This window comes from Balaenoptera physalus (assembly GCF_965194825.1).
Source record: "Balaenoptera physalus genome assembly, chromosome: 4".
NCBI classification, from domain to species: Eukaryota; Metazoa; Chordata; class Mammalia; order Artiodactyla; family Balaenopteridae; genus Balaenoptera; species Balaenoptera physalus.
Window position 1 is genome coordinate 55220342 of NC_138891.1, and position 26234 is coordinate 55246575.

At 34.0% G+C, this 26234-nt stretch overlaps 1 protein-coding gene across 5 annotated transcripts in view; it reads left to right on the plus strand.

Annotated features, from left to right (window-relative positions):
- NAALADL2 (N-acetylated alpha-linked acidic dipeptidase like 2) overlaps positions 1–26234 on the plus strand; it is a 1434969-nt gene that overhangs the window by 1012250 nt on the left and 396485 nt on the right. For all 5 annotated transcript variants that reach the window (XM_082458958.1, XM_082458959.1, XM_082458957.1 and 2 more), the window contains 3 exons: positions 16218–16310; positions 18996–19201; positions 23623–23742. In XM_082458958.1, the coding sequence (XP_082315084.1) occupies positions 16218–16310; positions 18996–19201; positions 23623–23742 (419 nt within the window). The remainder of the gene's footprint in view (positions 1–16217; positions 16311–18995; positions 19202–23622; positions 23743–26234) is intronic.

Sequence of the window (26234 nt, forward strand, 5' to 3'; positions counted from 1 at the left end):
ATTACTCTAGAAGGTGGATCAAAAAAGATCTTGCTGTGATTTATCTCAAAGAGTGTTCTTCCTATGTTTTCCTCTAAGAGTTTTATAGTGTCTGGTCTTATATTTAGGTCTCTAATCCATTTTGAGTTTTTTTTTGTGTATGGTGTTAGAGAGTGTTCTAATTTCATTCTTTTACACATACCTGTCCAGTTTTATCAGCACCACTTATTGAAGAGGCTGTCTTCTCTGCCTTGTATATCCTTCTCTCCTTTGTCATAGATTAGGTGACCATAGGTGGGTGGGTTTATCTTTGGGCTTTCTAGCCTGTTCCATTGATCTATATTTCTGTTTTTGTGCCAGTACCATATTGTCTTGATTACTGTAGCTTTGTAGTATAGTCTGAAGTCAGGAAGTCTGATTCCTCCAGTTCCATTTTTTTCCCTCAAGACTGCTTTGGCTATTCAGGATCTTTTGTGTCTCCATACAAATTTTAAGATTTTTTTGTTCTAGTTCTGTAAAAAATGCCATTAGTAATTTGATAGGGATTGCATTGAATTTGTAGATTGCTTTGGGTAGTACCTCCATTTTCACAATGTTGTTTCTTCCAATCCAAGAACATGGTATATCTCTCCTTCTGTTGGTATCATCTTTAATTTCTTTCATCAGTGTTTTATAGTTTTCTGCAAACAATTCTTTTGTCTCCCTAGGTAGGTTTATTCCTAGGTATTTTATTCTTTTTGTTGCAATGGTAAATGGGAGTGTTTCCTTAATTTCTCTTTCAGATTTTCATTATTAGTGTATAGGAATGCAAGAGATTTCTGTGCATTAATTTTGTATCCTGCAACTTTACCAAATTCATTGATTAGCTCTAATAGTTTTCTGGTGGCATCTTTAGGATTCTCTATGTAGGGTATCATGTGATCTGCAAACAGTGACAGTTTTACTTCTTCTTTTCCAATTTGTATTCCTTTTATTTCTTTTTCTTCTCTGATTGCCATGGCTAGGACTTCCAAAACTCTGTTGAATAATAGTGGTGAGATTGGACATCCGTGTCTAGTTCCTGATCTTAGAGGAAATGCTATCAGTTTTTCACCATTGAGAATGATGTTTGCTGTGGGTTTGTCATATATGGCCTTTATTATGTTGAGGTAGCTTCCCTCTATGCCCACTTTCTGGAGGGTTTTGTCATAAATGGGTGTTGAATTTTGTCAAAAGCTTTTTCTGCATCTATTAAGATGATCATATGGTTTTTATTCTTCAGTATGTTAATATGGTGTATCACATTGATTGATTTGCATATATTGAAGAATCCTTGCATCCCTGGGATAAATCGTACTTGATCATGGTGTATGATCCTTTTAATGTGTTGTTGGATTGCTAGTATTTTGTTGAGGATTTTTACATCTATATGCATCAGTGATATTGGTCTGTAATTTTCTTTTTTGTAGTATATTTGTCTGGTTTTGGTATCAGGGTGATGGTGGCCTCATAGAATGACTTTGGGAGTGCTCCTTCCTCCACAATTTTTTGGAAGAGTTTGAGAAGGATGGGTGTTAGCTCTTCTCTAAATGTTTGATAGAATTCACCTGTGAAGCCATCTGGTCCTGGACTTTTGTTCGCTGGAAGATTTTTAATCACAGTTTCAATTTTATTACTTGTGATTGGTCTGTTCATATTTTCTATTTCTTCCTGGTTCAGTCTTGGAAGGTTATATCTTTCTAAGAATTTGTCCATTTCTTCCAGGTTGTCCATTTTATTGGCATAGAGTTGCTTGTAGTAGTCTCTTAGGATGCTCTGTATTTCTGCGGTGTCTGTTGTAACTTCTCCTTTTTCATTTCTAATTTTATTGATTTGAGTCCTCTCCCTCTTTTTCTTTATGAGTCTGGCTAATCGGTTACCAATTTTGTTTATCTTCTCAAAGAACCAGCTTTTAGTTTTATTGACCTTTGCTATTGTTTTCTTTGTTTCAATTTCATTTATTTCTGCTCTGATCTTTATGATTTCTTTCCTTCTGCTAACTTTGGGTTTTGTTTGTTCTTCGTTCTCTAGTTCCTTCAGGTATAAGGTTAGATTGTTTATTTGAGATATTTCTTGTTTCTTGAGGTAGGATTGTATTGCTATAAACTTCCCTCTTAGAACTGCTTTTGCTGCATCCCGTAGGTTTTGGATCGTCATGTTTTCATTGCCATTTGTCTCTACGTATTTTTTGATTTCCTCTTTGATTTCTTCAATGATCTCTTGGGTATTTAGTTACGTATTGTTTAGCCTCCATATGTTTGTGTTTTTTATGTTTTTTCCCTGTAATTGACTTCTAATCTCATAGCATTGTGGTCAGAAAAGATGCTTGATATGATTTCAATTTTCTTAAATTTACTGAGGCTTGTTTTGTGACCCAAGATGTGATCTATCCTGGAGAATGTTCTGTGTGCACTTGAGAAGAAAGTGTAATCTGCTGTTTTTGGATGGAATGTCCTATAAACATCAATTAAATCTCTCTGGTCTACTGTGTCATTTAAAGATTGTGTTTCCTTATTAATTTTCTTTTTGGTTGGTCTGTCCATTGGTGTAAGTGAGGTGTTAAAGTCCCCCACTATTATTGTGTTACTGTCAATACACTCTTATAAGGGATACAAAGAAGGTAAAAGCTATTTTTGTTGTCGAGTTCACACTCCTCAAAATATCTTCCTATTTAGATAATTTTGCTAGTTTAAAAGAATAATATTTAGTTAAACTTTAAATGTTTTTTCCAACTGCATGCAAGCTCCAAAGAGTACATGCACACGTGGATTTTTCTGTGTATATGTGTTCACTAAAGAGGGGTTAGCTACTATTGCTGAAAAGTTCGTGGTGAAACTGACCAAGCAAATGGTTTTTTTCAGTATCTGTTTGCTTGTCTCACTTTTTCAGAACCAAAATTTTACAATACTACAGCATATTTAGGGAATATTCATGCATATTTTTACTTTTTTAAAAATGTAATTTCTGTTATTACAAAAATGGTTACTGCACATTGAGTTAGAAAAGAGATAAGCAAAAATATGAAAAAAATCAATACATTCTGTGTTAGTCATTTTAAGCTTGCATAGTAAGTTACCACAGACTGGATGTATTAGACAACAGATATTTATTTTCTCACAATTCTGGAGCTGAGAAGTGCCAGACACAAAGTGCCAGAAAATTAGCCTTATGGTGAGAGCTCTCTTCCTGGCTTACAGACGACTGCCTTCTCTCCAAGTCCTCACATGGCCTTTTCTCTATGTACACACGGAGAGAGTAACAGATCTCTTCTGTCTGTCCCTCTTTTTATAAGGCCACTGGTCCTATCAGAATAGAGTACCATTCTTAAGATCTCTTTTAACTTTAATTACCTTCTTAAAGGCCCTGTTTTCACATAGAGCCAGACTGGAGTTGAGGGCTTCAACATATGAATTTTATGGGACACAATTCAGTCTAGAACACATTTTTTACACCCAGTAATTATTGTTTTGAACACCTTGATATAAATTCCTATAGATTTAGATATAAATGTATATATATAGCCAAAATGAGATCATACTATACATATTAGTTTGAAAATTGTTTAATTATCACCACTTTTTCATGATAGTAAGCTTAATCATTTTTAATACACAGACTATATTAAGTTTTAGTAATCACTGTAGTCTTGTACAGTGGGTTTATCCAAACCAATATTCAGTTGAGGCCTAAAAACTGTATTTCTTCTAATGCAGTATGATCCTCTTTTCCTCTTTTGACACTCGTTTGTGGGACCAAGTCACTGGTCCTGCATGTGTCTTATTGTCTAGATTTGTAGGTTGCTTTTTATGATTTTTATTCAACTAATTCTTCTAATCCTTGTATTTCCTGTAAACTTGAAATTAATTCTTAATGTTTATAATAGAAAACTCATTATGTAATTAGAGGATAAAATTTTTTAAGGACATTTTCTTGTAGCTGATGTTTTTGTCAGTATCCAGGACATGGTAGGGGATGCCCCATTGATTCAGGTGAAGTGGGGCATAGTGGACAGAGTTGGGTCTTAAGACTAGAATTACCCCCTTGCATAAGGTTACATTCACTGGAGGATATAGTAAAATGTAATTTCTGAGAAAATTCCAATATGGCAGGAAGAACATGGTGATCTGGGGCAGGTCTGATATAAGTTTGTATCCATTGGTTTGGACATTCTAGTTATTTGCTGCCAATCCATTCTGATTGGTCAGTGTATGCTATATCAATTGATAAATATTTAAAATAAGAAAATAAGACCCTTAGTCTAGAACATATGATGTCCAGTCACTAGTGTTTGTTCAGAAACAACTTTGGCAATAGGGAGATCCCATGTGGAAAAATGGAGTACCCAAAAAGCTATAAAAATTATGATGATATATAATCCAGAAATTTTATACTCAGATAGTTAGGCAAGCAGTTGGCATTTAGGAAAGATGTGAGCAGACTACAAAAGTCCAGTCATCAAAACTGTGGTTCTAGAGCAGATTCCTGTCTCTGGGGTGCAATAAAATTGAAAAAATAGAAAATAATTCAGTGTCCCAATCCTAGAAGTTCTATTCTAAATTCAGGAAAGCAACAAATGCTTAATTATTGCAGCTGGGACTCAAGAATTAGCAGCAATTGTTAGTCCTCAAATCTCTCTAAAGAAGGTTGGGATTTTTCCTAGATACTGGGTAAGCTTACAGTGCAGGTGGAGATGAAGCTTTGTTAGCTATTGGGGAAGAAGATGACTGAGAATCAGTTGATCCTTCATGATAGCAACAAAAATGCAAGACAGAATTATCACTGGAACATAATTTCTGCACATGATGAAATTAAGGACTGGAGAGAGGTAGTTGCTTTTATGTCTTTTAGCTCTGACACTCCTCACCCTATTTGAATACAAATGTTCTCTGAGTGGAACACATTTTTGTCATCTTGAAATCTTTTGAACTTCACATGTCAAATTTAAAGCTTCCATCCAACTATGCAACATGAAAGACAGAAAACATTTGGTAAATGTGAGCTGGAAATGTTATCTTAAAGTAAGAATACATACACACATACACATGCACCGACTTTTCAAATAATAAACTGCATCTAAATGTTCCCCAGGATTTTCTAATTTCAGAAGTATTTTTATTATTTTGGAATACATTCAAGCTTACAGAAAAGTTGCAAGAATAGCACAAAGAAATTTCTTCCTCAACTACCCAAGTGTAGGCTGCAGACATGATAAACAGTTGCATCTGAATTCTCTGGCAAACAGTGACATTCTCTTGCACAAACAGCAGGACCGTTACAAACAGGAATTAAACTTTGATACATTTCTACCATGCACTACGTAGCCCCCATTCAGCTTTTGCCACTTGTCCCAATAATGTCCTAAATAACAAATAGATCTAAACTAGGATCATGTATTGCGAGTTGTCAAGTCTCAAATTTCCTTCAAACTGGAACAGTTTCTAGCTTTTTTTTTTTTACTTTCATTGCTTTATCCCTTTAAAACTTACATGCCAGTTATCTTCAGAATGTTCCCCAGTTTGGGTTTACCTGATGTTTCTCATGAATAAATTCAGGCTCTGAACCCTTGGCAGCAATATTATGGAAGTGAGACTGTTTTCCAATTGCTAATATTAATTTGTTCCATTACTGGTAAAGCTAACTTTGACCACTTGATTAAGCTGGTGTGTCACCAGATCTCATTAAAGTTACTCTCTATTCTTTTTTTATAATCAATAGCACTTGAAGTTATGCAAACATCGTACCCCCACCATTTCTACCTTCACCCAGTAGTTTCAATGTTCACTGATGTTTTTTTGCTCAAGTAGTCATTTCCAAGATGATGCCAACAGTGACCTTCTAAGTCCATCATCCTGTCTACTTTTATTAGTCAGCATTTTGCTGTAAAGAAGAACTTTCTTTTTCTTGTTTGTTTGTAAGTTTCTTTACTTATAAATACAGTATCAATTTATTACATAATGAAGATTTATATTCCTAATTTATTCAATGGATTATGATTCAATCCTTTTTTTTTAAAATAAATTTATTTATTTATTTATTTTTGGCTGTGTTGGGTCTTCGTTTCTGTGTGAGGGCTTTCTCTAGTTGCGGCAAGAGGGGGCCACTCTTCATCGCGGTGCGCGGGCCTCTCACTGTCGCGGCCTCTCGTTGCGGAGCACAGGCTCCAGACGCGCAGGCTCAGTAGTTGTGGCTCACGGGCCCAGGCGCTCTGCGGCATGTGGGATCCTCCCAGACCAGGGCTCGAACCCGTGTCCCCTGCATTAGCAGGCAGATTCTCAACCACTGTGCCACCAGGGAAGCCCCTCTATTTTTATTTTGATACTCAAATTGTCCTAGTTCAGCCAGTAGCAGCAATTTCTACCTGGATTCTGTGTCCTTTGATGTTTCCTCAGAATTCTTTGTGTATTTCCTTGGTTTTTGACACAGCAAGGTATACCAAATCATATTGTATTTCCCCACCCCAACCCTGTTACCAGCTTTTTCCTAAATGATCCCTAGTTCCTTTGAGTGGAGAGTACTGTCTAGAAAACAAGATGTGGATTCTAGATGTGCTCATTGCTATTGGAGTGTTGCTTTTTTCAGTGCCTCTTAGTAAACAAAGATAGGAAAATATATATTTTGATATTATATTTTGATATAAATATGTATGAATATATATATACACACACATAGATTTACATCTATATCTATCTCTCTATCTGAAAAACCATCAGTACATATCAATACCTAGTGTTTTTCTCCTTTCATGTTTGTAAATCCCATCTCTGAGAGTGAGAAATCTGCTTCTCATTATTCTGAATATATATACTTGAGTAATCAGTTCCCTTGAGTGTAAACATTTGATGCCTTTCTTTCTTCCTCTACAAGAATGCCTTTCCCACTCCATTATGACTGTGACAGCCAAGCCAGGCACTGTCACACATGGACTATTTACCCTATATCAAGTGCTCTGCCTATTCCCCACCTGAAATGCACCCCACTCAGCCTCCCACACTGTGTTGTTCAGCTCTTAAATGGGGATAACCTTAGTCAGCTTTAATGACTTCTCTCATTACACTATTCCCCCTGACAGTTGCTTTCCTTTCCATATTCAGACTTGCATACACACACACATACACAACATCCTCCTCATGCTTGGGCCCTGATACCCTGTGCTAAACTACCCCAACCGATTTGGATGCCTTCCTTTCCTCACATGGTCTTCAACCCCTTGCTCTGGGCCGCAGTGGCATCATCTTCTACTGCCACTGTCAGAGGCGCTAACCTTGACCAACCCATGTAATGGCTTTAGGACTGATTCACTCATGAAGAGAAAGGAAGGGAAGAGGAAGAAGAAGAAAACATACATTGTTTATGAGTACATGAATGTTTAGTTCACATAAATATTCTTGAGCAGTATATTTATTTTCTTTCTTACTCTTTTCTTTTCATTTAGCAGTCTGTAGTTAATATTTATCCATGTTGTCAAAGGTACATTTACTTCATTGCTTCTAAGTGCTATAGAATATTTAAAGAGTAGCTTTACTCTATTTGATATATCCATTATTCCAAAAATGGATGCCTAGATTGCCCTCACTTCCTTGTTGCCAAATATTCTAGGTTCAAATTTCCTCTTGCTATTTTTTATTTCTTTAACAACATTAACTTATGACCTTCTTGTATTATGTTGTTTTTGACATGCTTGGTACCAATCTGATTCTTGTTTTTTCTGTAAGCAGTCTACTTTTTGACTTGGGGAACTTTTAGTATTTTTTTCTTTATCTTTCATGCCTTTAAATTTTGTGCCAAAGTATGTAGATGCTTCTCCTCTTCTCTGGAAAAATAATAATAAAAATAAATATTTTCTTCAACTATTTTCTCTCCTCCATTTGTTTTTCCTCCTTCTGGTGTTCTTTCTAGAACTCCCGTTTCTATTCATTGCATCTTTTACTTGTATGTTTATATTTTATGTTTTCATTCCTTTCTGTGGTTTCTTGGAAAAAATTCTGAATCTGATCTTCTATATCTTGAATTTATTTTTCATTTATATCTATCTATTCCTTACCATCTCTCTCTACTCTCTCTACCTATTGGTATATTTCTTTCAATTATTCTATTTTTCATACCTCTTATTTCCTCTTTTTAAAAAAATGTTTTCAAGTTGTTTCTTATTGCTAATGCAGTCCATTTTCTTTTAGTGAGTTTAGTTATAATGCGTATTCTTAAATTAATGTACTGTGTGTTTTAATATGTTTACTTTGAGTCTTATATGTGTTCATTGTGTTAACTTTCTTTTATGAGGGTGTGGATCTCAGCTATCTAGATACTTTAGTTTGGGAGTTCATGTTGCCCTGGAGGAATTAGCCATCTTCTTGTGACTTATAGGAGGGCAGACCTGAAGTCAGGCCCCAGTTTATATCTTCATGGGTTTGTATAATGAGAGAGAGTCACTGTGTTCCAGGTACAATGAAACTATTCTAAACTACCATCATTTTCTGCTGGTTCACCAGGAAGCCCCAGTTTTCAGAGATTTGATGTTATAAGGAGAAGATAATCCCCTTAAGGTTTTAATTCCACCATCCCTGGGATTTGGAAAAGAGAAATAAATGCCCAGAGTTCAGGTTGCTTAAGCCTCTTTATGACAGTGTTTCACCCCAACTGACACAGGCAGGACTTCCTAACCCAACTTATTTATTTTATTTATTTTTTAACTTTAATAACATATCTTATTTAATTCAGTGTATCCAAAATATTATCAATGTATTGTCATCAATATGCAAACTTAGTAATGAAATAGTTTACATTCTTTTTTCATTCTAAGTCTTCAAAATCCAGTGTGTATTTTACATTTAGAGTGCATCTCAATTAAAACTACACACATTTAAAAAAGACTTTTTTTTTGCAGGTTTTGTGCTTTTAATAGATTGTACTTTATAGACAGAGGTCTTTCAGAACTAAGCCACTGGTCATTTGGTCAAACAATTTTAGCTTTTAAACCTTTTCATTTAAATGTGACTTATAGGGACTTCCCTGGTGGCGCAGTGGTTAGGAGTCCGCCTGCCAGTGCAGGGGACACAGGTTCGATCCCTGGTCCAGGAAGATCCCACATGCCGCAGGGCAGCTAAGCCCATGTGCCACAACTACTGACCCTGCACTCTAGAGCCTGCGTGCCTAGAGCCGGCCACCACAATGAGAAGCCCGCACTCACTGCAATTAGAGAAAGCCCGCACACAGCAACAAAGACCCAACGGAGCCAAAAAAATGTTTTTAATAAATAAATTTATTAAATGTGACTTATATTCAGAAAACAACACAAATCATAATTGTATAGCCCACTTACTTTTCACAGTTGAACACACTTATGTAACCAGCACCCAGATCAAGAAACAATACAACAAGCACCCCTAGGAGTCCCCCACTAGTTACACCCCCACGTAACAAGTATAGTTATTTTAAAGTCCTTGTCTGCTAATTCCAATATCTCAATCACCTATGGATCTTCTTTCATCATCTATGTTTTCTTTGCTTATCAGTTATATGATCTTGCCTTTTCCACATCCACTAATTTTCTTTTCATGGAAAGGCATTTTATTTTAAATATAGCAGTATTATAAATGTCCATCCCAAACTCCCAATCTATCCCTCCCCCCCAACCCTTCCACTCTCGTAATCATAAGTTCATTCTCTAAGTCTGTGAGTCTGTTTCTGTTTTGTAAATAAGTTCATTTGTATCATATTTTTTTAGATTCCACATATAAGTGATATCACATATTTGTCTTTCTCTGTCTGACGTACTCCACTTAGTATGATAATCTCTAGGTCCATCCATGTCACTGCAAATGGCATTATTTCATTCTTTTTAATGGCTGAATAATATTCCATTGTATATATGTACCACATCTTCATTATCCATTCATCTGTTAATGCACATTTAAGTTGCTTCCATGTCTTCGCTATTGTAAATAGTGCTGCAATGAACATTGGGGGTACATGTATCCTTTTGAACTGTGTCTTTCTCCTGACATATGCCCAAGAATGGGATTGCTGGAACATATGGCAACTCTAGTTTTAGTTTTTTAAGGAACATCCATACTGTTCTCCATAGTGGCTGTACCAATTTACATTCCCACCAACAGTATAGGACGGTTCCCATTTCTCCACACCCTCTCCAGCATTTTTTGTTCGCAGATTTTTTGATGATGGCCATTCTTACTGGTGTGAGGTGATATCTCATTGTAGTTTTGATTTTAATTTCTCTAATAATTAGCAATGTTGAACATCTTTTCACATGCCTTTTGGCTATCTGTATATTTTCTTTGGAGAAATGTCTTTACCTAACCCAATTTATGTTTAAGTTATTAATCTCTCTTTTTAAATATGTTACCATAAATATACATTTTACCTAAGTTCAATCATTATATATATCTGTATATTTGTATTTGTATTCTGTTCTTTTCACTTCTAGTGTACCCATGTTTCTACATATTAATTTATATTTTAACAGCCACACATTTTTTGCAATTTTCTAAGTAATTTTCCTGTTTGGGAAATCTATGTTGTTTTCTGTAATTGCTATTATAATTATACTGCAAAGAGTACAATGATTCTTGTAGAATAAATTCCAAAGTTCAAGATTGCTAACATTATTGCTATGAAGAATAATATTACTTTACCTATGGGTTGTTTAAATTAGCAATGCCAACAGCAATATGAACGTGAAAGTTTATCCAAGATTTTACTGATATTTATTATTAAAATTGAAAGTGTGATCATAGTGCTGCTTTTAGTGAAGGAAAACAGGCTCTATGCACATTTGTTTTCAGACATGGGTATGGAATACTATGAAACAACATGTATTAGGATCAACATCATGTGTGGTGATGTAAATAAATAGATGAAGAGCTGCTTTTTGCTATGTTGCATGCCATTATTTGGACCTGGTCTTGGCCCTGTGACACATAAGGAAGTCCTTCTGTCAGTTGAAAACGACCAATGTAATCATAACATCCTTGCAAAAAAGGTTATCTTCAACTCTCTCAGACCTCTGTGTTTCTTTTATTTATTTATTTATTTTTTAAATTAATTTTTTTTATATTTTATTTTTGGCTGTGTCGGGTCTTCGTTTCTATGAAGGGCCTTCTCTAGTTGTGGCAAGTGGGGGCCACTCTTCATCGCGGTGCACGGGCCTCTCACTATCGCAGCCTCTCTTGTTGCAGAGCACAGGCTCCAGACGCGCAGGCTCAGTAGTTGTGGCTCACGGGCCTAGCTGCTCTGAGGCATGTGGGATCTTCCCAGACCAGAGCTTGAACCCGTGTCCCCTACATTGGCAGGCAGATTCTCAACCACTGCACCACCAGAGAAGCCCTGTGTTTCTTTTAAATAAAACTCTTAGACTTCAGGATGTAGAGGAGAGCAGGTAAAATAATTTGAAATCTGTTCATGCAAATGTCTAGGAACTCTGTATGAGACATAAGAAAAAAATGTTTTTAAAAGCATCTATCAAAAAAGAAAGTAAAATGTCCAGAAGGAAACATGAAGACAGAATGAAAAATCAGAGAAATAAGCAGAAGAGTTGACCCTCTGGTCACCTGGTTTTGGGAGGTCATGGATCCCAGTGAATTAGGTAAATTAGAGTGGGAATATAGAACTCACATGGGGACAAAAGACATGGTTATGGGCCTATAGGGAGAAAGGAGTTGTAACTAACATCTATATAAACCAGGACCATGGAGTTGAAGTAGGAAAACTAGAAAGAAATCCACCCACTGGTGGAGAAAAGCTTTCTTCTGCTTGAGCTCTGGATAAAAAATTTAAAAAAAAATCTTTTTTAATGTCTCTAGAAATAAAAAAATCCTGGCTCAGAATTTTCATTAACATTGTAGTATAGAAACATCAAGCCAAAAATTAGCATAAAAATTGTGCCCAAGCCAGAAATGCCCCTGGGATGCCTGACAAAAGAAAATGCAATGCTGGGAAAATAAGTATTGGAGAAATACTAAGCAAAAGAAAGATGGAATAATTATATTAATGGGGGGGGAGACTTTAGGGAAAAAAATTGGGATAGAAACAATATAAAGAATAATTGTTCTGTATAATCTATGTAGAAATCAGGAAGTTGTAGCAATTCCAAACTTGCATACACGTAACTAAGTAGTCTAAAAATATACAAGGAAAAATATACTATTGCCAAGATAAATTGATAAATTAGCATCATATGGGAAACTTTAACATGTCTCAATAATTAACAGAGAGAATATGTAGAACAGTTAATAAAGTTATAGCCACACAGTTTTCAAGCTAGATTTACTGGACCTATATATGAAATGCTACATCCCTGTAATAGGGAATGCACATTCTTTATATGGAACATGTATAAAAATGTTTATTCTCTATTTATCAGATGTAATAGCCTACAGGGTCACAAAACTCACCTAAAATCAAAGTATCAGTAGTATATAGACCTTGCTCTCAGTTCATAATTAAATTAAGCTAGGTATCAATATTAAAACAGTAACCGACACCTTATATTTGAATATTTTAAAAATTCTTTGAACTAATACATTTATTATAGAAATAATTATCATAGAAATTTAAAATGCTAGAATTTGTAAGATAATAGCACCATATATCAAAATTAGTGTGCTTCACCACAATAGAAAATCTGTAGCCTTAAAGACATGTATAAAGATTAAAAATTAGTGATCTAAGCATTTTAACTTAAAAATTTAGGTTAAAAAAACCCAGAGAATATATTCAGGCAAAATTTAACAAAGATACTAATAAGCATAGAATATAATATTGAAGCAAAAAATAAAGAAAAAAATATTGAGGATCCACAAATCCTAAAACTGGTTTTCTGAAAATTCTAAAAAATTAGCTAAACTCTAGTAAAACTGATGAAGGGAAAAAAAAAAAAAAAGTAAATTGATGTTAGAAATAGGAAAGGAAACAAAATTATAGTTAAATGACAATATTTTTCCTGAAGCATAAGAACAAAGCAAACAGCTAAATGCATTTAGAAGAAATAAACATGTAAAAATCTGAATTTACTTATATTCGTTAATAATTTGAAAATATTAAGTGAAATAAAATGAAAATATACATTGAGTGAAAATGTACTTCTCCCCACAACACACACAAAAAATACCAGGATGAAATAGTTTTATATATGAACACTAACTCTCCTTTGTAAAATGGATAATGTCTGTATTACATAAACTCTTACAGAATCAATGAAAAGAAGCAAAGATCACTAAACATTTGTGAGGTTATATAATCCACATATCAAAATCAGACAAGAAAAAATTGAGAAGTATAATTATCAATAAGCCACTTATAAATATATATGCATATATCCTGAAAATATTAGTAACCAAAGACAGAAAATATATCATGACCAAGAAGGGCTTATTCCAGAAATACATGCATTTTTTAACATTGTAAAGTGAAAAGCCTTGCAATTATCTCAAAAGTTGATCCAACATCTGTTTATGCTAAAATCTATTAGCAAAGGAAGAACAAAAGTGATCTTCCTTATAAAAGGAATTTCCCAGACACCTATAGCAAACAACTTAAAAAAAACACAGTTGTAGAAACATTTTGTAGAAGTGAAGAACACAAGGAAAGAACCAAGGAATGCTGCTTTTACTGCCTCCATTCCACAGTGCACTGGCAGTCCTATACAAAATGATGAGAGCAGTAGATAAAAGCTATACAGTTTTAAAAGGAATAAGCAAAACTGTTTTTTTGGTATGTATCTACAGTGAAATTAACAAAAATAAAAACCCTATAGATTAACCATTAAAACCTATAGGAGATTAACAATAAGGTTTGTTATAAGACTAATATATGAAATTAAATAGCATGCTTATACACAGTAAAATAATTATAAATGCTATATTTTGTTAACATAGCAGGAAAACATTAAAAATAAATTTAATAATAGTTGTGCAAACCTTTTATAAAGAAAAATATAAAACTTCATTAAAAGACATAAAATCAACTGAAATAAATTGAGAGGCATACCATATTCATAGATAAAATGCATGATTTTCTCAAATGGTTCCATTAATTTAATGCAATCCTAATGAAATCCTGAAATGTCTTTCCATGGCACATGACAAACTAATAAAAAAATTTATATGAAAGTAGTGGTCCATAAATCCCCCCAAGTTGAATAATAATTAAAAGAGATGATGACGATGATGGTGGTGGTGGTGGTGGTAGGGGACCCATTACTTCAGTCATGATAAAGTTATGTTAATTAAAACAGTATGGCACTGGTTAAAATGAAATGCAGTAGCAAGGATAACAGCTTCATTAATGCTTCATGGAGAAAAAGAGATCCAATGAGAATTAGTATATGTGTGTGCAAATGGAAATATAAATTGTAAGGCACTATATTCACATAAGGTAATATTTCAAGCAGTTTGCCTTACATTTGTACATGTTATAAGGTTTTCTCACTGCTGAATTTGAAAAAGAAATTAATATTGAATCTTAGATACAGCTGAAGAATCTTCTCTGGTTTTCTAACTCAAAAATAAAATGAAAATATTAAAAACAACAACTATAAGTTCATGACTGCCTCATCTAAAGTTCATTTATCTGGACAATTTGGAACAAACCTAGAACAGGGAATTAATAACTAAAAACAAACATATGATTTCAAATGTATCACATTCTGGAAAAGACAAAACTGTAGAGACATTTAAAAGATCAGTGGTTGCCAGGGGCTCAAGAAGAAGGGAGAGAGGAAAGTATAAGCAGGTATAGCACAGGAAATTTTTAGGGCAATGAAACTATTCTATATGATACTATAATTGTGGATACATGCCATTATGCGTATGTCAAAACCCATAGAGTGTACAATACAAAGAGTGACCCTTAATATAAATTATGGACTGAATGTATTAGTATTGTCTCATTAATGGTAACAGATATTGATCATGCTAATGTAAGATGTTAATAATAGGGGTAGGGGAGAGTGGGTATTTGGGAACTCTGTGTTTTCTGCTCAGTTTTTCTGTATTTTGAAACTGCTCTAAAAAAACCCACAAAGTATACTACTTAAAAAAAAATGAACAGAAATGCATAGCACGTAAACTAGAACTGCAATACTCAGATTACAATACTCACAATACACAATAAGCAGATTTCCTTTTCTCCTATATGAGGCACTCAAGTGCTCTCTTGAGGTCTCTTTATTCTTGTTTAGTTATAATGTTTTCAGTGTACTGATTTTCTATTTAAATTGTTAGTAGGGCACATTCAAAGAAAGAAGCAACTTATTTATCATAACAGTTCTCATATAGCAGTAAGAAGTGACATTTGAAGGCCCATCAGTATAGCATGTCTACTTTGCATTACTTGCTTTCTAATTGCCACCCTCTCCCCAACAGTACCACTTGGCTGCCCTTGGACCTCTCCTAGAGAAACCACCTTCCCACCCCCACCCCCAGCCCCCAGACTTCCCAGGATCCATCAAATACAGGATTAACACATGTCATCACCAAAGACCTTCAAAGACCACTTCAGGGCTGTGACCGAAGTCCTTTCTGATTGGTGTCTTTGCCTTATTTATTGTCAAAATTTTTGAATATCAAGCATGAATAGAAGAACTCAAAGAGGCAGGGCAGGTGACAGAGATTTAGTAGAGAGGTGAGAGACCTACAAACACAGGTAGAAATGAAAACTCCAAGATTTGAAAATAAGTGTAGCTTTAAGAATCTCTATTCTTTTAATTTGTGTAATGTTTTATAGTTTTCAATGTGATAATGTAATAATGAATCATACAAAATAAGTTAAATCATCTTCACATGCTATTTTTCTGAAGCTAGACAAGTACTTAAAATTCTTTGAAAATATTTTTATCTGATTTTTTTCTTTTTTAAAAATATGAGTTGTCCACATCTCCTTGAGGTCTTATTCTGTGTGCTTTCCTGTTGAGTCCCACTGCAGTTTTTAATGTGAAATTTAGAATTGCCTATTTATGGTTCTGCAGTTCTATGAGGCTAGCAATTGTATCTTAGTCATCATTATATAACAAGCACCTAAAATAATGTCTACACAAAGTTTCAAATACATATTTGCCGGAAAGTGTAACGTTGGTTATCTAGAAAAATTCAGTTGTTTGGAATTATTTATCTGATCATATTGGATAAATAAATTTGAATGCTTTAAGAAAAAAAAACAGCAGAATATAGAGAAACAAGTATCTTTTAATTTTCTTTCCCCCCCGCCAGAGGAAAGAATTGTCAGCATGCAAATTCAGACAGTCACAAAATTTGAAACAGTTACTAATGTTGTTGGATATTTAAAGGGCTCAACATCTCCAGGTAAGTAGACCCAAATATTTATAATCTATACTTTATATGAAATATCACAAGAAAATGCTCTGTAACAATTTAATAGCATAGTTAAATGTCCTACTTTAGATGTAATTACAAGTTCATACCACTCTAAAGGGTGGTATATAAAACCAAGAAGCAGGTCTTTATTCTTTCTTACCAAATCTCTTCAAAGATAAATCATAGTAGAGAGTGTAAGAGGGAAAACAAAACAAAACAGAGAAAACAGAGTTTAGATTTGTTAAATTGACATGTACCTGTGAGTAAAAGCTATAGAAACCAATGTTTTCATTTTCTTTTATTCACTGTAACACCATTGAAGATTTTATTTATATCAAGAAAAGACATTTTTAAAAAGGAAATATTTTAGTTTTATGTATGTGTTTTTAAAAAAATAAAAATTTTGGTTTTCAAATCTTTCATTGTTAGTCTGTGTCCCATCTCTGACCCTTGGTCCACTGACAATTCTGCCTAATGTTTGTATGGCTTAGGTTTTGAAGGTGCTTATGAAAAGGATCACCTGGTTACGTTTTAAATAGTTTTATACCTTGTTATGGGATGCTTATGGAATCTTCAGATGATACTATATAGGCTAAAAAAGTGAAAATAACTGACAAATATATTAATTAACAAATTAACAACAACACTTCTGAACATATCGTGAGGTTGAATGACATATTACTGTCTGCTATGCTTGTTTTACATGGTAGAATGCAGTAGTCTTTTAGTACATTTGTGCCATTGCTATTGATTTGGTTGGGATATTTACTCAAGTTATCCTTGGAGCATAATTCTTCTCCATGATTTTAGTCAAACTGACTCCATAATTGCTAACCCAGGAAATTCTGAGATCAAGTTTTACATTACCATCAAGTTTCCTGCCAGCCAACTCTTTAAAAATTCATGGATATCTTCTCTCTGATTTCCTTACAGTAGCAATGATGAACAACCTCTGATCATAATATCAAGATATAAATGAATTTGGAAATTGTTACTATTGCATTTCAACCATTTCAACAAATTTGTATCATAAGGATCTCTAATTGAAGCATTAGAAATATTAATCATCATTGCTACATTTGCTAGTTATTTTTGAAAAACTAAACTGTACAAAATTATACTCACTATAGGATAAAAAAAAAAAAAAACTTTCCTTATTGAAATTCATTGGAGAATAAACCCCCAAATTTTAAAAATCAATTTACTAGTAGTATTCCTCGGTGTATAATATGTAAAACTTCTCAATTTTATTTATTTGAATTCTACACAAAAATATTGGCTGTTCATTCACATGCTTTTCTTATTTAATAGCTCTGAAAATTAGAAATAACCATCAATTAGTATTAAGGTTTTTATATATGGTTTATCCAGAATACAGACAATTCCAAACAGAATTTTTATACATATCTGGGAGATGAGTGAATCAATTCAACATTGCAGGCACACTGTGTATACCGTTAATTAAGTTTTGATAAATTGTTGACAGATCAAATTCATTGTTGGTTCCAATATCAGTGTGGAAAACTAAAATAGTTTCACACAGTTATGTTTCCAGTAAAGTAGTGTTTTGATGCCATGAAGGCAAGGTGTGAGTCATTCATTCCATATATGTGTAGTACTTATTATGTGTCAGGTGTTATTCAAAGTGCCTTACAAATAGTAACTTACTTAAAACTCAAAACAACTGAATGATGTATGTACTATTTTTATTCCCATTTTATGGTTGAAGAATTTAAGGCATGAGAGTCTAAATAAGCTTTCTAAGGTCATACAACTAGTAAGTTAAATGGCCTGTATTCAAACCCAAGCAGGAAGGCTTTAAACTCTGTACACTTAACCATCAAGTTATGGAACATCTCCTAAGGAAATGACACTTAATGAAGAAAAATCTTTTTACACAGATTGTAGGGCTACTTGATAAAGGAAATTAAGCTATGTACCGACAACATTCACTGGCAAAATCAGAGGAAACTCTGGAGATACATTTTTAGTCTACCTTATTACTGACAATTGTCAGCAATATACATTATTCAGAAGCCATCAATGTGTCATGGAGATCTTTCTAGTAGTGAATCTAATAGATTTTATATGATTATATGAAATAAAATATGTGAAAAAGAAAAAGTATTTGGATGACTTTTGATGATGATTTATTTTTTCCATCAGAAAAAGGAGAGGGTCTAAAACTCTAAGTTGGAAGTGAAAACTGATTCCCTAAATACTTCAGTTATTGCAAAATCCATACATGACTACCACATTTTTAATACTTACAGCTACTGAATAACTGTTCTCTCAAATGTATGAATAGTTCATTAATACTTACTGAGCATATACACATTGTTTATAGGACACTCCCCACTATGATTCTGGCAAAATGTTAGATAAGGGTTTCATTGTGGCATATTTGTATACTTCATTAATTAATATGCATGTTGCAGACGACAGTAATATGGATCTAAACTTTGGATTCATAATTGAGTTCAGCAGCTGCCTCTGCTTTGATATACACAGATGTGTGAGTCAAGACAGTGGGGGGAAAATGTTAGTCTTAATTATCAGAACAATTTTGCATAATTGTTGCTCGGTTGTGCAATAGGATCATGTAAATGTCATTAAATTTATTGTTAAGATGTATATTGTATTATAATGGCTCTTGTTGCCTTCTATTTGCAGACCGTTATATCATAGTTGGCAGCCGTCATCATACCGCATACAGTTATAATGGACAAGAGTGGGCCAGCAGCACCGCCATCATCACAGCTTTTATCCGGGCCTTGATGTTAAGAGTCAAGAGAGGGTGGAGACCAGACCGCACTATTGTTTTCTGTTCATGGGGTGGAACAGCTTTTGGAAATATTGGCTCCTATGAATGGGGAGAGGTAAACGTGCATAAATTACTATGCCTTGCTCTCAAAATTGCGCGGTCACTCTCTCGCTCTCGCTCTTGCTCTTGCTCTGGACTAAAGTAGGCAAAGTCAAATTGATAAAGCCATGAACAAGAATGTGCATCTCAACCAGGGTGTGCAGTATGCTCATTTGCTGAGATCACTTCTAAGAATCCTAGGGAATTAGAGTTAGACCACAGTGAATTGTGTATGATCTACAGCTATCTTATTCTTTTTGCTACCAGACCTACAGACTCTCTTACACCTGCAGTGGTGTTTAGCTGGTTACTGTGTTTCTTCTTAGGTCGACAGGCACTGGACAAGAGAGGATCAAGTGATACATACCATTACTTTTTTTTTTTTTTTTAACTTTCTAGCAGTTTTCTGGAATTAGGAAACAATCTTGTATGTAAAATGTTTATTAACTTAACATTATACCTTACCTAAACAATATAGAGATTGGACTCAAAATAGCAGTTTCTTTCCTTCTACCCTTTTTTTCTCCCTCCCTTCAATCCTTCCTCCCTCTATTCTTACACCCCTACCTCCCTGCTCCTTCTTTTCTACCTATATCTCTACCTATCCACTTATCTAACTACCTTAGGAAGCCTTTGTTCAAATGAAATCTTGTGTGCAATGGATCACAGTTAGAATACAACTGGAGTAAATTTTCAAGTATTTCTTTTTTTTTTTTAATGAGAGCCTCTGGGAACTACAGTTTTGTCTTTTTTTAAATTTTATTTATTTATTTATTTATTATTTATGGCTGTGTTGGGTCTTTGTTTCTATGCGAGGGCTTTCTCTACTTGCGACAAGTGGGGGCTACTCCTCATCGCGGAGCGCAGGCCTCTCACCATCGTGGCCTCTCTTGTTGCGGAGCACAGGCTCCAGACGCGCAGGCTCAGCAACTGTGGCTCACGGGCCCAGTTGCTCCGCGGCATATGGGATCCTCCCAGACCAGGGCTCGAACACGTGTCCCCTGCATTGGCAGGCAGACTCTCAACCACTGCGCCACCAGGGAAGCCCTCAAATATTTCTGATATGTTTGTGTCTCACAAATGCACTCTGTTTTTAATGGGATATGACAACTTTGGATTGATGCCACATTAACAACAATAAAAACATCACAAAACAGATATTCTATTTATTTTTATGACTTTATAAAAAGAAGTTTAATGGAAATATGTAGAAAAAAACCTACATAACTTTAGCTAGGAAAATAAAATCATTTGATATCCTAGTTTGTATACTGCTTCAGCTTTGGAGAAAAAAATCTCAAATATATAATGAGAAATTCTCTTGTTTCATTTTTCATTTAGTCACTCAAAAAAAAAAGATAAAATGTCTATTGGCTCTCAAGAAAAATCAAAAAAGGTATACAAAAGAAAATAGCAGGGCTTCGCTGGTGGCACAGTGGTTGAGAGTCTGCCTGCCAATGCAGGGGACACGGGTTCGAGCCCTGGTCTGGGAAGATCGCACATGCCGCAGAGGAGCTGGGCCCGTGAGCCACAGTTAGTGAGCCTGTGCATCTGGAGCCTGTGCTCCGCAACAAGTGAGGCCGCGGTGGTGAGAGGCCCACGCACCGCGATGAAGAGTGGCCCCCGCTTGCCACAACTAGAGAAAGCCCACGCACAGAAACAAGGACCCAACACAGCCATAAATAAATAAAATAAATTAAAAAAAAATAGCAAAGATCTTTTTAATTTGAGAGAAAGAACTCTTCAAAATGAGAAAAATTTTAGTTGTAAAATGTATCAAGATTCACATATTGCAAATTTAAATGCTTTTCCGTATTCAAATTAGTGGTGTGAATTTTTTCCCATTACTCAAAAGAACTAGTTCAAATAAAGAAATTCCATTGCTGACAGAACATTTTAAAATTGACAAATTTTTAGTAAGATGGAAAATGTAATAGCTGAACCAATCTCTCAAACTTCTATTCCAAATTCCATACTTTAAGGATATAAACAATTTAAAAAACAGTCTGGGGAGAATATTTGTGATCTGGGATGATTTTACTAATTCAGAATTTTTTTATCATAAAGAAAACAATGTTTTAGTTTTCTTGTAACAATAAGGCACATTTTTAAAAAATGTCTTTAAGATTCTTTCCACAAATTTATTCTACTATCTCATACAGCTTTCTCCATATCTATCTAATAATTTTCATAGTCAACTCATGTTAATTCTAAATTAGCATGTGTATTTCTAAGCTGTGTTCTCAAAGTAGTCTTGTGTAACATTAATAGTTCCTAACTTAAATTCCTAAATATCCTTAACCCCTCTGCATGGGCAAGTGAAGTGTACTGCAAATAGTCCTTGAATTTATTTGAGCATCATGCATGGTAACCTGTAGTTTGTTCAGTACTGTGGCCTTGTGTGTATGTGAACAATTACATTTTCAAATTAAGTAAATATTTTTGTAGTTAATAAAATATTTTGTTTATTGACTCTGTTGTACCTTTTGGTAATTTTATAGTTTCTCAATCAACAGATATTAAAAATACAACTACTACACTGTGGGGAGTCTATAGGAAAAAATGTTTATGGTAGAAAAGGCTCTTCCTATTCAAAAAGGTTAGGGACCTCTATCTTAGAGTATTTATTATATGTATGTATGCATATTTGACAACTAATTATACATCCAGTCACTTTCTGGCTTTTTCCTTGACTAGGTGAGCAAAAATATATAAGCAAAGAAAATGGTGAATAATATATAGATTTGATTATTAGCTTATAAAATGTACTATTGAAAATTGCTGTGTCTTAGATTATTTCAATACAGTTCATGAAGACTTTTTGTAACAATCTGGTTGAGGAGGAATTTAGAAAACTATTAGTTTTCCTGTTCTGTCTACTCTTATCAAACTTACTCCTTCTGAAAATGAAAGATTTTCTTTTAGATGAAAGCAATTTGTGTGCTAAATATATTCCCTAATGAAGATGAGTAAGGAAAGCACTTGTTGACAGGTCATAATGCCTTTTCTAATTTTGCTTACACAGGAACCCGTTGAAACTCAGAGTTGTAATTAAAAGGATTAGGTTATACTGGTCAAATGGAATTTATAGTAATAAAGTTATTAGAGATTTGACTCAATACTGATTTCAGTCCTTGAGGAAAATTATAACATTTTACTAAATCGGTTCTTTAAAAAGTACCATTTCTCCTGTGAAGAATCTTCATCTTCAGGCTATTGTGGAAATACTATAGACTTTGCAGTCAAAGAAATCTGAGTTCAAATCCTCTCTACCATAAAACAAGTGGTCTTAGGCAAGATTAACTTCTCAAGACTTGATTCCTCCAATGAGTACACTAATGCCTAGGTTGTGAGGTTCTCATGAGTTAAATGGACTGACATATAGACATTGTCAGTGTGGTAGTATGTAAATAGAAGCTGTTTTTCTATAGCTGTTGTGTAATAATGGACATTTTTAATAACAATATTATGTGTAAACCACAGTTCATCATTTCTATTTATTTAAAATATTTATTTTTAAATAAACTGTCTTTTCACTTCTTTTACAGAGGTATAGCTGGATTTTCAACAGAAACTAGGAATAATATTATTGATTTGCTAGGTGTACAAACCCTTGCAGACTTTCATCTGATAGTGTTGGAAGAAGAAAGATATGTTTCTAAGATACAAAATAATATAATACAATTTTTAGGATATATCTATACAACTGCCACCATGATAATTACTCATTAAATATTTGCACAAGAAAAGGAAGCAAATAACAGAAGGACTTCTTAGCGGTACATTAATAATAGGATCAGTGGTCTTCAATTTTTGGAAGTAGGGTTTAGCAGAAAAGTGGAAAAACTATTATACTGAATCATTTTATTCTTCTAATGTGGATGAAATGCATCAGGTTTTACTTCAAGTAATAGTAATATGTGCAAGGCCACAATTGTATTATGCCCTATTTTGCTCAGAATAAAAAGCTGCTTTGTGCAAAAAGTAGCTCAACACTTCAAAGGAAAGGGCTGGTTTTATTAAACGCTGAAGTGGTTTATCCATGTCTGTTCTCTAATTCAATGACTATAAAATTAAATGCTGTCACTAGAGCAAATATTCCATCCTGTATTCTGAAGTTGAATCTCATACTATATTAACCATATAGGGACATTGTCTCTTAAATTTTTACCTTTTTTAGGAACATGAACATGCTTTAAAATATTTTGTTGTATGTTATATGAAACTCCTCACCACCCTTATTTAAAACCCCTTTATGACCCTTGGGTACTCTACTAAATAGTATGGGACGGCTTTACATTAAAAAAAAAAAAGTATTATGCAATGTAATGATTTTAGGTAGGAAGTGTTTATTATTCAACATGTAACTGGTAAAGTGGAATCTGTTACTTTTATTTATGTTAAAGATAGATTTTTTTTTTTTTTTTTTAATGTCAGGATTTCAAGAAAGTTCTGCAGAAAAATGTTGTGGCTTATGTTAGTCTCCACAGTCCTGTAAGCGGTAACTCAAGTCTCTTCTCTGTAGCTTCACCATCTCTTCAGCAACTGGTAGCTGAGGTAAGATGAACCACTTTTGAATAAAATGATTTTGCAAAACTGCCTTTTTCTCTATAATCTGGCATTTCTTGATATTTTCATTTTTTAAAATATGCATAAAACCATCCCTAAGTGTTTTTTTGTTTTTTTCATATATTTATTTATTTATTTATTTGTGGCTGCGTTGGGTGTTTGTTGCTGCGTGTGGGCTTTCTCTAGTTGCTGCGGGCTTTCTCTAGTTGCAGCAAGCAGGGGCTACTTTTCGTTGCTGCATGTGGGCTCCTCATTGTGGTGGCTTCTCTTTGTTGTGGATCGTGGGCTCTAGGTGCACGGACTTCAGTAGTTGTGGCCTGCGGGCTCAGTAGTTGTGGCTCGCAGACCCTAGAGCGCAGGCTCAGTAGTTGTGGCGCACAGGCTTAGTTATTCCTCGGCATGTGGGATCTTCCCGGACCAGGACTCGAACCCGTGTCCCCTGCATTGGCAGGTGGATTCTTAACCACTGCACACCAAGAAAGTTCCCCTAAGTGTTTTTAGGAATGATCTATTGCTGATTTTTTTATCATTGTCCCTTCAACCAATGTCCTATGTTCTGAAATTCTTTACTTTCTACTCTTTTATGGTTATAGTTGCAGGCATGAATTACACATCTATAGAGAATGTTTGTAAAAATGTAAATTTATTTCTTAAAAATTGAATTTAGTGTTTAAGTTCCCAATTCTGCCAATTTTGGCATGTTGTGGTAAATTTGGTTACTTTGGGATTTCTTCTCCTTCATTCATGTTTTGAGTAAATGTGGAACCTGTTCTGTCTTTTCAACTACACTGTAAGCCTCCTCATAGCAGGACCTGTGTCTAATTCCTAGAATATCGTGAGAAGTAAATTCAAGATACTTGGAAAATATTGTTTGCAAAACATTTATGGAAAAGGAGAGCATGTTTTTTTCTACAAAGTTACAAAAAAAAATCATGCCATTTGTGATAATGTCTTGCTAGAGTTATCTATTTAGTTTTTAAATTTAGTTACTTCTCACCTGTTTCAAAGAAATTTTCAGAACATCTTTCCAATTTATTGGTAGAGTTCACACTTTTGTTTCTGCATTCTTTTTATGACTTTCACTAAAATGATATGTATTATATCTCGGAATGAAAGCAATCATGCCACTACTTCAGGGTGGTTTTCTCCCAACCCCAAGGGCTACTGGTGTATATTAGAAAATGACCTTTTAGATACCCACAGAGTGTCCAGTATCACAGACACTGAACTAGAAAAAGAGAGGAATAATGAATGGTGCTTTGGATTAGCCGTAATTCTTGATTGAAATGTAATGCAAACTAACATTTTATGACTTTCATAACGTATTTTCTAGTTTAATAATTTTCACTGACATTTCCATATGTAGTATAATAAAGAAGACATTATGAAAGATGAAATAGATAAATCTGTACATTTAAGATGAGCCAAACCCCAGTGTGCATGCGTGTAAATTATATCCAGAACTGTAAGTGAGTCTCTCCTTCTCTTTGTACTGCTTTGAAATCTCTGAGTTTCTTACATGTCTGGAAAAAATGTCAAAAGAGGAAAATCAGCTGCATTGTCTCCCTTGGGAAGTTAAGATATTCCTGAATAGGTTATCAGGAAGAAGGAAGTATGAGCTCAAGCATCCAGAAACTAGTGAGAGTTTAAAAATTATGTCTTTTCCTTCTTGTGTGTTATAATTTTCCTATTTGAGAATCTTGGAAGATATGTAATCATTGAAATTCATAGGTAAATAGAAGTAAGCTATTAAGGAATATCAAATCTATAGAAATATCTACCTATAGAAATATTAAATCTAAAGAAATGTCTGCAAATATAATGCTATTTAAAATGCCTTTGTATATCTTTTAATAGAGGACTATAAAATATTTTACTATCTAAATCTAATAATCTGAGAATATGACATGGTTTCTCAATAATGGCAGATGCACCTCCTTATTTGTCAGTAGAGTAAACATTCTGTTCTAATTTGAGAATATTTATACTAACCAAAGAATGAACTGGAATCTGTACTGAAAGAAAATTTCTTTTGGTTGAAATTTTGTGTGTGTGTGTGTTTGTTCTACAGGACAATTTGGAAGGGTAGGATTATCACAAGTTCAATCAATCAATAACATAAACAATTTAAAATAGTGGGGATTACCTATCTATATCTATATTAAATGTTATTAATACAGAACAAATATATATGATAATTTAAGGTATATTTGTATACAAAATTTTAATGTCACATTTTTTTCTTTAAGATATATAGGTGCCCTTAACAATATAAACGTTAAGAGAAGTGAAGGAAACAAACCCCCGCAATAATTCATATGATTTAGTTAAAAGAACTTAACAATAGTGACATTTAAAAGAAATATTTAAAATGTTTCTTTCAAAGAAAGAACTTAATTATAACATAAGGACATATGTAACTTACACAGACAAAAATATTTTATCAATCTTTAGTGTCTTTATATTTCATCAGTTTATTT